Source organism: Dermochelys coriacea, chromosome 7 (genome assembly GCF_009764565.3).
Source record: "Dermochelys coriacea isolate rDerCor1 chromosome 7, rDerCor1.pri.v4, whole genome shotgun sequence".
Classification (NCBI taxonomy): Eukaryota; Metazoa; Chordata; order Testudines; family Dermochelyidae; genus Dermochelys; species Dermochelys coriacea.
In genome coordinates, this window is record NC_050074.1 from 51,876,867 (window position 1) to 51,894,102 (window position 17,236).

The 17,236-nt window shown below is 47.6% G+C and overlaps 1 protein-coding gene across 6 annotated transcripts in view; it reads right to left on the reverse strand.

Moving 5' to 3' along the window:
* Positions 1-17,236, reverse strand: part of RNF123 (ring finger protein 123) — a 145,889-nt gene that overhangs the window by 119,164 nt on the left and 9,489 nt on the right. For all 6 annotated transcript variants that reach the window (XM_038408374.2, XM_038408371.2, XM_043518399.1 and 3 more), the window contains exons 3-9: positions 16,350-16,434; positions 9,764-9,843; positions 8,696-8,793; positions 7,156-7,210; positions 6,727-6,812; positions 4,559-4,645; positions 2,388-2,455 (exon numbers count right to left, since the gene is read on the reverse strand). In XM_038408374.2, coding sequence (XP_038264302.1) covers positions 2,388-2,455; positions 4,559-4,645; positions 6,727-6,812; positions 7,156-7,210; positions 8,696-8,793; positions 9,764-9,843; positions 16,350-16,434 — 559 coding nt within the window. The remainder of the gene's footprint in view (positions 1-2,387; positions 2,456-4,558; positions 4,646-6,726; positions 6,813-7,155; positions 7,211-8,695; positions 8,794-9,763; positions 9,844-16,349; positions 16,435-17,236) is intronic.

Genomic DNA, 17,236 nt, shown 5'->3' on the forward strand with positions numbered 1-17,236 from the left:
TGGGCTTGAGTTTAAAGGTGACCTTCGAAGGATTTTTTTTTTTTTTTTAGATGAGGTTATCCATTGGAAAGCAGCAAAAAAGGCCGAAAGACAGTCTGCAAGGGTTCCCCCACCACCGCCCCTCCCCCAGGCTGGACGGCTGGGCGGGTCTGGGTGGTGTATTTGGAGCTCTCACCCTTTAATCAGAGGGCTGGGGATAGACTCTAACAAAGAGTTACTGAAGATTAATGCTGCTGTAAACTGAACAGCTGTTTGACAGTCTGACTCAACTTTCACTCTCCGGTCTCACACACTTATTTTACTAGCTCTCCAGCCCCAGAGTCTTCCAGGCTAGACATGAACGGAATTTCTTATGGAAAACACAAGCAGAAAAAAGCATTTCTGAAGATACCTTTCAGGCTTTCTGTAGCCACCAGAGAGTGCAAAGAACAAGCCCCATTCGGAGTCTGCTTTGCAGCTCCCTTTAACAGCTAATTCCAGCACTCTTCTACGTCTAGTTCTCTAGCTTTATACCAACCTTTTAGAAGTTTAAAACCAACATCTGACGCAGACTTGCCCTTTCCATTAGCACAGCCCTTTCGCTCACCACTTTGCAGCTCTGCATCTGTCAGACAGCTACTGCTGCAGTGGAGTCCAAAGCAGCGTCTCTCCCATTCATTTCGTGGAATGGGGCAGGGGGAGTTTTCATAAGAACAATATTGTGATGGTGCAGAACTCCATGCAGTGCCACAGACACCTGACCCAGAACCCTGAGAACCTGAGTGATTCTTCACCACATCTAGCCTGCCTGGTGGCACTGCCCCCCCTCCTGGGGGCACAGCCTGAATCCCTGGGCTGCTTTAAGATGTCTTCACTACAAAGTTAACCTGGCTCTCACACACACACAAACCTCTGATCTACATATGAAGAGCTTAAGTGAGCTGTAGTTCGCGAAAGCTTATGCTCAAATAAATGTGTTAGTCGCCAAGGTGCCACAAGTACTCCTTTTCTTTTTGCGGAGACTAACATGGCTGCTACTCTGAAACCTGGACCAGCTAGCTCATCTAGGACTATAGGCTAAAGCCCAGGTGCTGCTTTCACTTGGGCTTGTAACCCACCCAGTTTGCAGTACGGAACCAGGTTCATGCCAATAGTACTCCAATACCTTCCCACAATTCCTCATGTGCCAAGGACAGACAAGTTCTCCCATGACTCACTGCAAAACTATCAGAGCATCTCAGCTTACAGCACTGCTAAGAACCATGGGAACCCCATAAGAACCCCAGTAGTCCTAGCAACACATCTGGAGGAGTGCAGCACCAGTGTGGCCAGTGTTCCAATTTTTCCCCCATGCACATGCAGAATGAATGATGTGTCACACATCACCTCCATACTGGTGCACATAACAAAATTCATGTGGTGGGTGTGGGGCTGAGGGGTTCAGAGTGTAGGGGCTCTGGCTGGGGTTTCAGACTTTGGGGTGGGGACAAGGATGAGGGGCTTGGGGTGCAGGACAGGCTGCCCTAGGGCCACAGTGGGGAAAGAGGACTTTCCCGAGCTCTCTCCCCACAGCAGCACGTGGGCTGGGGAGAATAGGCACCTCTCCACCAGTCATGGCAGGCCCGGGGCTGGGGCCAGCGGGAAGGGGCACCTCTCCCCTTGCGGTGGCAGGCCCAGGGCTGGGTTGCGGCCAGCAGGGACGGGCGCTTCTCCCCCAGCCGTGGCAGGCCCAGGACCAGGGTCAGCAGCGATTGGGGGGGTGCCTCTTCCCTGGCTGCAGCAGGCCTGGGGCTGGGGGAGAAGCATCTCTCCCTGCCACCGCCCTAAGCAGCGATTAATAGGCTGCTGTGCAGCTGCGCAGCTTAGAGGGAACTTAGGTGTGGACCCAATAACTTGACCAGGTCTTCACAGTGTAGCTCCTCACATTGGAGGGGGAGGGATAGCTCAGTGGTTTGAGCATTGGCCTGCTAAACCCAGGGTTGTGAGTTCAATCCTTGAGGGGGCCATTTAGGGATCTGGGGCAAAAATTGGGGATTGGTCCTGCTTTGAGCAGGGGGTTGGACTAGATGACCTCCTGAGATCCCTTCCAACGCTGATAGTCTATGATTCTATGACTGGGCTAGGTTAACCCAAGCACCATTCACCTGTGTTAGCTCTGCACCAAAGATAGACCCGTTAAGTCATGCTCAGAAGTAAACCATTTGGGTTCCATGACTATTAGGAGTACAAGTACCCTACCAAGCTGCTACTTTGACCAAGGGTTCAGCCATGGGAGTACAATATTCCTGGTGATTGCCAGGAGAAGCTCATCCAAGGCCTGGCAGCATCTGCTGAGAATAGAGGAAAGAGGAACATTTACACTAAGCAGGGCTAGTCAATACAACAGGGAGCCTTGCAAAGATGCTTACAGGCAGAAAGCAATGGTCCCCTCATCCAGGTCTATCAGACAGCTGACGATGTCTCCTGCCGCCCAGGACTGCACAAAGAGAAGGAAAAGGTTTAGAGGCTTATCCAGGTGTTCGACCAGCTTCCCATTGGATATTCCCAAACCAGAGCAGGACCAGATACCTATCCCAGTCTCTTGGGCTGGGAAGAGAAGAGCTGGCCAAAACATGGGTTTACTGGTTCATGGGAAATTTTGCAATTTGGTTTCAATATGAAAAGGAATGAATCCAAATTTTTCTAAGTGTTCCATGAACCAGAAATCCCCCCCTCCCCAATTCATTTCAGTAACACTGACACATTTCCAAAACAAACACTAGTGTCAGTTTAGGGACCCCGCTGGCCATGAGTCTGGAAGCCCTCGGGGTCCCTGGCCCAGGGTAGTCCACATAGCAGTGCTGTCACAGATCCCAAGAGAGTGTCTCAGGGCTTCCAAGCTCCTGGTTTCTGAGCAGGCAGTTTGGGAAGCCCTACAAGTCTGGGCTCAATCCAAGGTTCTCAGGAGCTTCCAGGCTGCCCTAGAGCCAGACACCATGGAAAACGGGGGTCCCTCGCCTCACGGCAGTCTGTACAGTGGGACACTGTCTCCCAGAGCTGGTGGGGGAACACCTAGCTACCAGTCACTATGTCTCAGCAGCCCCCCAGAAAACCTTGTGTCAATTTCACTAGCAAAAAGCAAAGCTGTCAAGAGCCTTCCAAAGACAAAAAACACACCCAAGCACCTGTAGGTGAACACTTTTCCCAAAATGATCACTCTATATCCAACCTCTGAGTCTTCATCTTCAAAAAAGCCTGCACAATTCCTTCAAAAGACAAGCCTGGGAGCTTAAATTCATAACTTTGCTAGGCTCTAAAAATCACAGACTGAATAAAGACACTGGATTTATGGCTTATTACAATAATCTATAACCCACTACCAACCTCCCCCAGCTGCTCCCCATGCCCTTCCTTTCCTCCTTGTGAATGGTGGGCTGTTAACGGGCCACTTCACCTTGAATGGTCCCTTGAAATGTGTTAACTACTTCAACAATCTGTTCCACCTTGTATTTAGCTGTGGCACTTGGCATACATTTCAGAGACCTGAGAAGCTTGTCTCAGTCCCCAACAGAAACTGGTCAATAAGAGATATGACCTCACCCACCTTGTCTCTCCAAGACTGAGCCCTGCAGGCAGGCACAGCCAGGAGCACTCATTCTGACATTCGTGACAGAAATCAGAAGTTTTCAGTTTTGCAAAGAGAACAATTTCGGTTGTCTTCCAACAACCCTTTTTTGGCCAGGTCTAGAGAGAAAAGCAGGGGACATCTCCTTCCCACAAAAGCTTACACAGTATTGTCAGCCACCTCTTCACAGTTGTGCACACAACACTCAGAGGCTCTCCTTGTTGGGCATCACTAGGTTTACGTGTAGGACCGTGGCTGTGTCAGACCCACAAACCCAGCAGAATTAGCCACAGGGCAGCATCATCATTTAACAAGGAGCAAACCAAATGGTGCCCTCCCAAGAACAACAACAGCGCCAAACTGGGGTTCATTCCCATAAGCAGCTGCTCAGTGAACTGAACTAGATGGCCAAGCAGCCAGGTCCGAATACGTAGGTGCTGTAAGGGTGCAATGTGCTACCAGGAGCATAGATCAGTGATCGTCAGGCTGTCTGCATCCCCGAGCTCACCTTGGGCTGGCCCCTTGTTTCGCCAAACTACTCATGAGTGTTTTACAAAGTCCGGGAAAGAGCCTTGACAGATACAAGGGAGCAAAGGGAGCCACCTACGTCCTTCCTTCCTTTTAAAGGGAACATGGCTCTGCTAGCTCTTCTCTTCCCCTACTCAAAGGAAAGAACAGCTCTTCCCCAGCTGGCATTCACAAAGACAATGATGGGGTTCAGTATGGTTTGAGAGCAGCACTGCCTTTCTGGGCTTTGCTGACTGCTGCACACCCTCCTGCAGAGCCAGCTTCTCTCCACACCTCTGTGTCACTGCCGATACCAATTAAGGGTTCTGCAGAGCTAAACACTGCAGCCAGGGAATGCTAGACCATGCAGTCACAGTGCTCCACTAGCGACCTAACCTGTGACCTGGTTGGAAGGCCCAAAAGCAAAGGGGAGCTCCCTCTTAGCAGCCACTGAGCGCAGGCACTTACTTTACCGTAGTTGGTGGTGGTGACGTTCCACTTGCGCACCCTGTTCCCATCATATGCATATGAATCCGGAGTGTCTCCAACCCCCTCCTGCACAGAAAAGAGGCCAAGAGTAGAGTCAAGCTGTCTGGGCACAAGAAGCCCCGCTCAAGCACCTCACACCCAGACATCAGGAATCATAACATTCAAAAACCGGTAGGAGAACACTTCAACCTCTCTGGCCTCTCAGTAAAAGATTTAAGGGTAGCAATTTTGCAACAGAAAAGCTTCAAAAACAGACTCCAACGAGAAACTACTGAGCTTGAATTAATATGCAAACTAGATACCATTAACTTGGGTTTGAATACAGACTGGGAGTGGCTGGGTCATTACACATATTGAATCTATTTCCCCATGTTAAGTATCCTCACACCTTGTCAACTGTCTAAATGGGCCATCTTGAATATCACTACAAAAGTTTTTCTCCTACTGATAATAGCGCCTCTTACAGTTTGTACGGTAACTTCCACTGTGTGTGTGCGCGCGCGCGTGCGTGTGAGGGGTGGGGATTTGCTCGCCTTCAAGCTTCACAGTAGCCCTCAGCTTGGCTGTTTTTCTGAACCCACAGTCCAGGTCGACTCCTCCTGTGTCTGACCAGGAGTTGGGAGGTTTGGGGGGAACCCGGGCCCGCCCTCTACTCCAGGTTCCAGCCCAGGGCCCTGTGGAATGCAGCTGTCTAGAGTGCCTCCTGGAACAGCTGTGCGACAGCTACAACTCCCTGGGCTACTTCCTCATGGCCTCCTCCCAACACCTTCTTTATTCTCACCATAGGACCTTCCTCCTGGTGTCTGATAATGCTTGTACTCTTCAGTCCTCCAACAGTCCACGTTCTCACTCTCAGCTCCTAGAGCCTCTTGTTCCCAGCTCCTCTCACGCGCACCACAAACTGAAGTGAGCTCCTTTTTAAACCCTGGTGCCCTGCTTAGCCTGCCTTAATTGATTCTAACAGCTTCTTGATTGGCTGCAGGTGTTCTAATCAGCCTGTCTGTCTTAATTGTCTCCAGAAGGTTCCTGATTGTTCTGCAACCTTCCCTGTTACCTTATCAAAGGGACCTACTTAACCTGGGGCTAATATATCTGCCTTCTATTACTCTCATGTAGCCATCTGGCCCGATCCTGTCACAATATATTTTCTTGCTATATGTTCCATTCTATGCATCCGATGAAGTGGGATATAGCCCACAAAAGCTTATGCTCTAATAAATTTGTTAGTCTCTAAGGTGCCACAAGTACTCCTGCTCTCTTCACACCCAGAGGAGCAGCCACTGCAATGGAAGTGAAGCCACAAGATAGAGAAAATGGGCTTTCTGGCACTCAGCAGCATGTGCACTCTGCTGTGGGCAGGAGGAGAGCATTGGACCATAATTCTAGTAGTTCACACACACAGCCCCCAGATCTAAGGTCACCTGTGATCCTCCCAGGGCAGCAGCAGATTGCCCTCTGCACTCCCACAGCGCCTGCAAAGATCCTGTTACTCAGTAGCACTTGCACTCCCACTTCCTATGCCTTTTTACAGACCACCACACCACTGGCCTTCAACCCAAACAAAAGAAAAGGAGCAAACCACACACTCAACACTCTAGCCAGTGAGACACCACCAGCTGCTCCCCATCCCCCGCCTTCCAATCACACATCAACATTCAAGGACACACTGAAAACAGGCAGGCCAGACTCCAAGTGAAACAAACAGCCTCCAAATGCCTGGCAAGAGTTTGCCAGGCTCTGCTTATGCCAGCCTGAGGAGCCATGTAGCACCTATTGGCAAGAACCATGTTGAGGCCCAGATGCCATGAATGTTCCCATCAGCCCTGTATATCATGCTAACAGGGTGACAGAGGAGAAAACAGAAGGGAGACCATATGTAATGTGAGATGCAGCATTTGCTGTCCCCAGTTGTGTATCCAGCATGAGCACATAACACACAAGGGATTTGGAGGGCACCTGCACTGTACCCTAGTCTGCAATTGCAGCAGAAATAGCTTTTATGAGGTCTTTATTATTTCATGAAGATCTGACATTTACAGCATGCACATGTGCCGGGAAGCAACTTTAGTGCACCAAGACAACAGAACACGCCCCCCACCTCGGCATACAGGCCGGGAACAGGCTGCAGAGCTGTGCAGTTACAGTACCTCCTGATTAAACCTGCAGTTGAGAGTGCACCAGCCAATCTGCATGAGCCCCTGGGAGGAGATGAGCACCTCATAGATCCATTTCCCTGGAAGAGAGGGGAGAGGAGCAGGGATGACAGAGCCAGACAGCACAAACTAAGAACTCAGTGCAGCAGAAGAGCAGGCAGCGACATTGCCATTGCAGGAGAGGATGTGATGTCCAGGGGACCTTAAGGTCAAGCCCAATCTCCTCCGCCAACTCCTTCCATTTGCTATCAGACAATGGTTTGCCTCCCTTCCATCCCCACAGACCGAGTGGAAGGATTGGGGTTTTAAAAACTTGAGGAGGCTGCAGCATATCAAACACCCTTGCCTCTCCAGCTGGATAACCTGCAACTCCCTTCTGTCATGGCAGGCTCTCCAGCCACACCATCCGCTCACTGCACTTACCTTTATACACACAGGTTGTGGCCCTGATGGAGCCAAAGTTGCTATGGCCAATCACCTGAACGGAGGAACAAACAAAGGAGATTTGTACAGCTGAGGCAGGTCCACAGATTCCCCCAGCCCAGGCCCCACCACTGGCACTTCCCACTGCATGCAGACCAAGTCACAGGGGAAACTTTTCCCTCATAAGTCAGGGAGACAGTTGCTATCAAAGGCAACGTATCAATTGCCAGGATCCAAGGGTCTTCAGCAGCAAACAGTCTGGAGCTACCTGGATTGCATACATCCCATAACGCATGGTGTTTGCGAATACATTAGGAGCTTAGTAGGAGCTCAGCAGGAGCTCAGCAGCAATAGCCAAGTAGATCTAGTTTGTTGTAGGTGCTGCTGAGAGTACAAGAAGGAACAAGGGAGATGCCTGGATCCTAGATAAGCCATGTGAAGCTAGGATGAAGTCACAAGTTCAGTATAGCCAGCCTGGAGACCAGGATTAGTGAGTATTTACTACGGTTCCCATCCGGTTCTTTCCGGACACAGAGGAATGACAACCCATGCTCTAAGGTGTTCCTGATTTCAGGGCAGACAAGGAGGTGGGGGTTCAGGGAGTGACAGGCAGACACACATCAGTTTGAAAACACACTCTAGATCCAGGGGAGGAGAGAGATGGGGCGGTGACGGGCAAAGCAAGAAGGACCAAGGAGGAAGAACAACGAGAGATTGAGATAGAGGTGTAAGCACAGGGCATGGGAGGCAAGGAGGCAGTGAGGGGCAGGATTGCTGGGGCAGGTGGAGAATCTGCTAGATCCCAGCAGACTGGGCCACTTTGCTCTTTCAATGAGTGCCAGGGGAGAAAAAGCTGCAATAAGTGGAGGCAGCAAGGCTCAATGGGGGGCAGTGGGTGTTCAGTGAGTGGCAGGAAGCAGGGCTTGTGGCCAATGGGATAGGGCAAGTGAAAGAGAAGAGAACAAGTCAGTACAGTAATGGGGGCTCCCGCAGCACCATGGCAGGAGCAGAGGGAATAGGTGCTGGAAGTGAGCCAGGGAGCGAGAATGGACAACAGGCTAGTGAAGGGAAGGATGAGGGAACTGCCTGGCCCCTGCTGCCCAGAGACCTCTGGTTACCCAAAGGCCCTGCATACTGCCTTTCATTTTTGTTTGATGCTTCACTGATTTAACCTGCAGCGCCTGGGTATCACAGAATACAGACTAAGTGCAATGCAACCTCGAGGTGACTTAAAAAAACCAACGGAGAACCACCCCAGAACCTCAAACCTCTGGACAACAGACTATGCAATAATACCAGAGCAGGAGCAGCTTGCCTGAAATACAGTTTGAAGGCACTGTTAGAACTCCTCCTCTTGGAGAATCTGTTTCACTCAGGAGTATTATAGCCTCCCAGGGCGTCATTTAACACCACTCACCAAAATGGCGGTAGGGGGATTTGCTTTGAAGAACATATTGCAAGAGGACAACACAGGCCTGAAGACAGACCTTTAAATCCCCATGGGCCATTCTACACACACCGTGCGCCTTGTCACACTCACCCCAAGTAGGTCATCATCAACCAGGAGGAGTCCCTCAAAACCACTGGTGTGGTCCAAAACCACAGTAGAGGGACCAAGTCGCCCCTCTAATACCTGATCTGAAATGAGAGTTGCATGAAAGCCAGTCAGAGCAGCAGAGAAAGCCACGTGGCACTTGCAGTAAAAGTATTTTGTGGACACCATGGTATAGACTAGAGAAGAACACCTGGATTCTACAGCTGAGGAGGAGCAGTAGAACAGAGTTATTAGCATCAGATTATCAGCACTTCCAGGAGGCAGCGGGGAAGGGGGCTCAGGGTGAAACTTAAACAGAAGTTCTCAAAGCAATGCATGATGTTTTAACCATGCAGCACCCAAGTCACATGCCCAGTCTCATATAGCACCTGGAAAATTTACCCCAACAGTTTCAGTGGCTTCAAAATAGTCTGAAGGCCATCAAAGCTAAACTCCAAGCCAAACATTAGACCAAACATTCCCATCTAGTGATAGCAGGACACTCACACAGTAGATATGAGCTCGTGACTAGATACATGAAAAGGCAAAGCATCACCTCTTATGGGCTGTGCTTTAATGACGGGGGGAGGAAACAAATGCCTTGGAACATGGCAGGTAAAAGCGTGGGGCTGAGGAAATTCAACAACAGCAGGGGAATGCATCAGAAGAATAAGCCACAGAGTATCAATAAGCCTGCATATTCCATTGGAGAATGGGACACTCCAGCTATTCTGCAGTGTGAAGCCTCAGCAGCAAGGGCTTGCTATATCATTGCTAAGGAGATATAGCCAACACACCTGCTCAAACAAGAGTTCACTGCATAATGAGTTTGTCCATTCTTTGGAGCAAGCACCCACTATCCATCTGGAAACATGGTTGTTACAACTAAGAACTGATCTGTTGCATGGTTAGCCCACAAGTGCTTAGAATGCAGGAGTTAAAGAGATGATGAATCAGAACATAGGAAAGCAAGACCCAAGCTCATTTAGGAATCTGTCTCCCATGAGACTGATTTTTCTCCCAATAAGGCAGACAAGGAAGCTCCGAAAGCACCAGACACCCAATATCTCATACCTCGACTGTCCTCTGCACCACTGTCCTCGGCCAGCAATTTGTCTAGGTGCTCCTGCAGGTTCTGGAATGTCAGTGGCTTCCTGGGAATAAAGAAGAGAGCCCTTCAGAACTCTGTGTCAGCCAGGTTTAATGAGTTCACACCTTGGGTGGCTTGTAAGCCAGAGCTGTCTGACTGTCCCCACCGATGTCCTTTGCTGCTCTTTGTAGTAAAGCTCATAGTAAGAAGTTCCACTTTTCTGTGTTACATATCATTAACCCAAGGAACTTGAGGCAGACAGGCATGCTAGGATCAAAGGCTGAGACATGTGAATAAGAACAGAGAGATAAGCTAAATTACCAAAGGCCTGTTTGCAGAGAGATAAGCTAAATTACCAAAGGCCCTTAACTCTTGGTGCTGATCATCAGCTGAGGTCAGAAGCAATCCCGTGGGGAGTACTGTGAAACTGGCCAACTGCATTACTATTACCACAGTGCCTAGAGCCCCATTCATGGACCAGAACCACATTGAGTTAGGTGCTGTACAAACAGAGCAAAAAGGACAGTCCCTGCCCCAGAGAGCTGACAATCTAAATATAAAATGAGAGACGATGTATACAGGCAGATGGGGATGCTCAAGGAAACAATGAGACAGTATTGGCCAGCATAACAGGAATTGGTCTTAGCACACCTGCAGCCTAACCGCTGTGCAGATTTTGTAGGCATCACAGAACAGGAGAGTTTTCAGGAGGGCTTTGAAGGATAATGAGATAGCTTTGCGGATGTTTAAGGGGAGCTCAGCCCAAGCACAATACAGACCACTACCAGAGAGCACAGCAGGCTAGAAGGATTGCTTCAATATGGCAAGTTCCATTAGCCAAGAGATCTCTTTGTCTGCCCCTGAGTTGAGGTGGTAATGTACTGGGATCAGACTACAGTCTTCTACTTCTCAGCTCAAGTCCAGGGAGGCAGAGAGGAGAAAACCAAAAAGAAGCCAGATTGTTGGATCAATCACCCTTTCCTGGTCTGTCAACCCTATGTCCTTAAGGCTCCAGTCATCAGACAAAAGAATTGGAGTTCTGAAAACTGACATGCTAGTGCAAATGGAATATTCCAAGGCATGCTGGCTGGAAAGTGTGTGGCAAAGTAACATGAGACAGTCCTCTCTCCTCCCCCCATAACCTCAGCTTACCAACAGCCAAGAGGACCCAATGTTATTTTTAGAGGTGATGACAGATCAGATGTGAGCTTAGAATCTAAGCATAGTGGGAGGAATGTGACCCGCGGCACCTTTTAAACACAGCCAGCCAGAAAGAGGAACTTTTCACCAGAGGGGCTCCACACCATTCCAACTGCAACTGTACCCCCCCGAGCCTACAGGCTTCCAGTGGTAAAGCTGAACACAAGAGTTACGTAGCAAGAGGCCCAGGATTCTGACCCACCGAATGTGAAGCAGAATTGAAAGTATAAAAAGAATTTCAGTGCCACAGTTTGGTGTCTAGTATCTAGCTTTACTTTTGCCCTGCACAAGCAGTTTCCTTCAGAGGACACCTAATAATAAAGATACCAAGTATCAGAGGGGTAGCTGTGTTAGTCTGTATCCAAAAAAACAACAAGGAGTCTGACGGCACTTTAAAAACTAACAGTGACTTCTGGGTACCCATCTCGCTCTGTCAATCTGTTTCCTCACTTCCCCAGGTGGGTATAGTAGTTTTAAGGGTCAGGGAGTGGCTGGATCACTACAAAAGCAATTTTCCCTCTCTTGGTATTGACACCTCCTCATCAATTATTGGGAGTGGACCACATCCACACTGACTAAATTGGCCTTCCACATTGGTTCTCCACTTGTAAGGTAACTCCCTTCTCTTCATGTGCCAATAGATATTTATGCCTGTATTTGTAATTTTCACTCCACTCACCTGAAGAAGTGGGTTTTTTACCCACAAAAGCGTATGCCCAAATAAATCTGTTTGTCTGGTGCCACCAGACTCCTGGTTGTTTTTGTGGATACAGACTAATACAGCTACCCCTCTGATACTTGGTACCATGCAAGGCACTGAATTTAGCTGCATGAAATGGAAATCCATCAACTTCATGAAAAAAACCACTCACAGATACAGACAGATATCTTCCTCTCCAAGTGCAAACAGATGGACATCATACCAAATGGACTGAAGGTAAAAAATCCATTGCAATCGACATACTACATTGACTATGGTGAGAGATTATGACACACAGTCTCAAAGAAACTGAGGAACCACCTGATCAGCATCCTGTACAGCAAACAGAAGATCAAGAATGAGTTCTCAAAACTAAAAACTCATACAAAACCAATCTTCCACACAAACTTCCACATGGCTGGTCTTTACAAAAACAAGACAAGCCATTTACAGCAATACTTCATAGAATCATAGAATATCAGGGTTGGAAGGGACTTCAGGTGATCATCTAGTCCAACCCTCTGCTCAAAGCAGGACCAATCCCCAATTTTTGCCCCAGATCCATAAATAGCCGCCTCAAGGATTGAACTCACAACCCTGGGTTTAGCAAGCCAATGCTCAAACCACTGAGCTATCCCTCCCCCCCGCTCAACAGAGGAAAAAGGACAGTAAACTACCTAAACTCCTACATGCCACAGGGAGCTACAACAGTGGTACCCTTAACTCACCTAACACTATTGTTAATCTATCCAACCACACACATAGCCCAGCAAAAGAGTCTGTCCTATCTCGGGGATTCTCTTGCTGCCCCACCACCCCCACACACGATACAGTTCTGCAGTGATCTGGAAGCCTACTTTTGCCGTCTCCAACTCAAGGAATATTTTCAACACACCACTGAATAGAGCACTGACCTACAAGAATTCACCTACCAATACTACAAGAAGAAGAATTCTCCATGGACTTTGCCTGACGGTCAAAATGACAGACTGGGCTTCTACATAGAGTGCTTCTGCAGACGTGCACAGGCTGAAATTGTGAACAAACAGCATCACTTGCCCCATAACCTCAGTTGTACAGAACAACATCATCCACAGCCTCAGAAACAACTCTGACATCATAATCAAAAGGGCTGACAAAGGAGGTGCTGTCGTCATCATGAATAAGTTGGATTATGAACAGGAGGCTGCCAGACAACTCTCCACCACCACATTCTACAGGCCACTATCCTCTGTTCCCATCAAGGAGTACCAAAAGAAACTACACGCTACAGCACGGGAACAAATCTACACAGACACAGCCCTAGAGCCCTGACCACGGGTATTCTATCTGCTACCCAAGATCCATAAACCTAGAAATCCTGGACAGCCCATTATCTCAGGCATTGGCACTCTTATAGCAGGATTATCTGGCCATTTGGACTCTCTCCTCAGACTGTACACTACCACCACTCCTAGCTATCTTCTAGACACCGACTTCCTGAAGAAACTACAATGCATTGGTGATCTTCCCGAAAACATCATCCTGGCCACCATGGATGTAGAAGTTCTTTACACCAATATTCCACACAACGATGGACTACAAGATGTCAGGAACAGTATCCGTGATGAAGTCACGGCACACCTGGTGGCTGAACTTTGTGACTTTGTCCTCACCCATAACCATTTCAGATTTGGGGACGACTTATACCTTCAAGTCAGCGGCACTGCTATGGGTACCCGCATGGTCCCACAGTATGCCAACATTTTTATGGCTGACTTAGAACAACGCTTCCTTGCATCTTGTCCCCTAGCGCCCCTCTTCTACTTATGGTACATTGATGACATTTTCATCATATGGACCCACGGGAAGGAGGCCCTTGAAGAATTCCACCTGGGTTTCAACAATTTCCACCCCACTATCAACCTCAGCCTGGACCAGTCCATACAAGCGATCCAATTCCTGGACACTACCGTGCAAGTAAATGATGGTCACATAAATACCACCTTATACCGAAAACCTACTGACCGCTATACTTACCTACATGCCTCCAGCTTCCATCCAGGACATATCACATGATCCATTGTTTACAGCCAAGCCCTAAGATACAACCACATTTGCTTCAATCCCTCAAACAGAGACAAACACCTACAAGATCTCTATCAAGCATTCTTAAAACTATAATACCCACCTGCTGAAGTGAAGAAACAGATTGACAGAGTGAGATGGGTATTCAGAAGTCACCTACTACAGGACAGGCCCAACAAGGAAAATAACAGAACACCAATGGCCATCACGTACAGTCCCCAGCTTAAACCTCTCCAGAGCATTATCGATGATCTACAACCTAGTCTGGAAAACGATCCCCCACTCTCACAGGCCTTGGGAGGCAGGCCCATCCTCACTTACAGACAGCCCCGCAACCTGAAGCAAATACTCACCAGCAACTACACACCACACCACATAAACACTAACCCAAGAACCAATCCCTGTAACAAACCCTGTTGCCTTCTCTGTCTCCATATCTACTCTAGCAACACCGTCATAGGGCCCAACAACACCAACCATGCCATCAGAGGCTCATTCACCTGCGTATCTACTAATGTGATATATGCCATCATGTGCCAGCAATGCCCCTCTGCCGTGTACATTGGCCAAACCGGACAGTTATAGAACTGATCAATGAAATTGTTTTTAATTGTTCACTTTATTAACATAACTTCATAAGTAAAGTTTTATGAATGAAACGACATTCATTCATAAAACCAGGTACCCCAATAACTGGCTTACTGAGTTTCACTTTCAATCCAATTGCTGCTTAAATTGCTGAAACTTACACTGTTTCAACATTATAACTTCGCTCACTGTTTGCCATTCCTTACACTTGTCCACATTGTAATTCAAACTCCATTTTAACTTGTTCCAAACTACATTTTTAAATGCTCACTCCATTTTGTAAAAGCTTCCTGCAATCTTCATTTTTGCAAAACCCTGCTGTAATCTTATTAGTTTAGTTTAGATGCGTGAATGAGGTATGTATGGATGATGGAATCAACCTCCAGCCCCAGCCTGTCCTGATGAAATAAAGCGTAAACAGCCCTGACAAAGCAAGAAGAGTCCACCCTAAAAAGAAAAGAACAAAAAGTACAACTGAAGGAACATCAAAACCAGGTCCTAGGCTGAAAGTCATGTCTGCAATTGACGGGTGATCAATCACACCGAACCCAAAGGCAGTGTGACACAGCAAGAGCTATAGACTCTGGATTCAAACTAAAGCCTACAAAAAAGGATGGATGAGATGGAAGATTTTGGAGGGTAACATTCTGCTGCCAACATGGAAGGGCATCGGTGCATGCCCAACAGAGACCCAGATCTTCCTTGTGCCCGGCTTTGCTGGCCAGTTAGCCACGACAAGCTACAAACCCAAGCTACATTCAGGACCGGTAACTATACAGCAGCTGCAGAACATTTGATGAATGTGTCCCAAGCTACATTCAGGACTGGTAACTATACAGCAGCTACAGAACATTTGAGATATTTGTGTGTGTGTGTGTGTGTGTGTGTGTATGTACACGTACATAGGTATTAGATGTTAGTTATTGGTCATAAATCAAATTGTGTTATAATAAACGTCTTGTCTTGGTCCCTGAAACGATCCTGTGTAATTTTGTCTGTGTAACACAGTCTCTACGTAAAAGGATAAATGGACACAAATCAGACATCAGGAATGGTAACATACAAAAGCCAGTAGGAGAACACTTCAACCTCCCTGGACACTCAACAACAGATTTAAAAGTAGCCATTCTTCAACAAAAAAAACTTCAAAAACAGACTTCAAAGAGAAATCGCAGAGCTACAATTCATTTGCAAACTTTACACCATCAATTTGGGCTTGAATAGGGACTGGGAGCGGCTAGCTCACTACAAAAGCAATTTTCCCTCTCTTGGTATTGACATCTCTTCATCAATTATTGGGAGTGGACCACATCCACCCTGACTAAATTCGCCATCAACATTGGTTCTCCACTTGTAAGGTAACTCCCTTCTCTTCATGTGCCAATATATATTTATGCCTATATCTGTAATTTTCACTCCATTCACCTGAAGAAGTGGGTTTTTTACCCACGAAAGCTTATGGCCAAATAAGTCTGTTAGTCTAAGGTGCCACCAGATTCCTCGTTGTTTTAGTAATAAAGAGGTCAGCATACAGTGCTGAGACCAAGACTGAGACAAAAGAAGGGATATTACTTTCATAGGAAGTGTCACTGTATTACATATGACAATAGCAGCATTGTGTCTAATTTTCACAAATGCTTACACAACATTTCTGCAGCACTTGTCACTGCATAAGCAAACTGAGCAACAGTGTGCATGACTGATCAGGTAGATGCATAACTGGCGCTAAGTACATGCAATCACTAGATTTACTGTACATCTCCAAGCAAGTAAGACCTACAATTACATGTGCACAATTCTATAAGTCAGGCAAATTGTGAGAAGCCATTGAAGAGGAGACTTCTGCAATACAATGCACTTCCATTGGCTTGTTTTTCCCTAATGCCAGGATCACAGAGAGGCTTTGTTACCGATTGACTCTGGAAATGGTCTCCCAGTCAGACCTGTCATGACATGTTAGGAGGAAGGCAGGTGCAGCTTCACTCGCCATGTAAGAGTTAGAAGGCAACCAGTACCTGTAAGCAGTTGCAGGCTGGATCCCATCAGCACTGAGGAAAATGCGGTGCAGATAGTCATTCAGCAGCTTGCTGTTCACTATCCCTGTAGTGAACAGCAAAAGAAAGATAAGCAATGGGAAGTCAGAAAGATCACCCCAGAAATATCAACTTCACTTCCTTTGCTATGGGTGACGTCTCCAACTCGTGGGGAAACAGTGGGGTGTAGGTCTCCAAGTCACTCTACTGTGCAGCAGAAAAGGCAGCTTCAGAAAGACATTAGCCTGCTGACTATCTTTAGTAGGGGCATCAGAAGTTCTCTTCGCAAGTCATGAACTTCACAGCAAGGGCCCATGTTGATCTGAGCAGCCTCACCACCATGAGGAGAGGACATAGTGCCCCATCTATTCTCCTGGAGCTACATTCTGTGGTAAACTGGAATTTCTGTACACTCAGAATAGGAGGTTTTACCAAATTCAGTAGGAAAGCAAGTAATCTAATCAGTTGCAACTCCTGATGTCATGTTCATATTTTATTTAATACTGCCCCCATGTTTTCAGCTTTTACTCCTTTCTATACTGCAACAGAAGTACAGTGTACAAATTGCTGGGAAGTGAAGGGGTTGGCAACTGCAGCTCCCCCAGTCTAATCAAATCCCTTGCCAGATCTCCCTGGAATGTTGAGTTTCAGCTCTTCCTTTAGAGACAAGCTGTCCTCACACCTTCCATTTCCTTCCCAAATCTCCCTAGGGGAACAGGAGTGGAAAGATTCTTAAGCCATCCCTAATGAAAGCCCACTCGGCTGAAGCCACAGACTATCCAGCATTGCCAAGAACCAGCAGTGAAACTGACTTAAGGACAGTTTCTTTCTAGAGGAAGATGGAAATGAAGTGTGCCTGGCTCACTTAC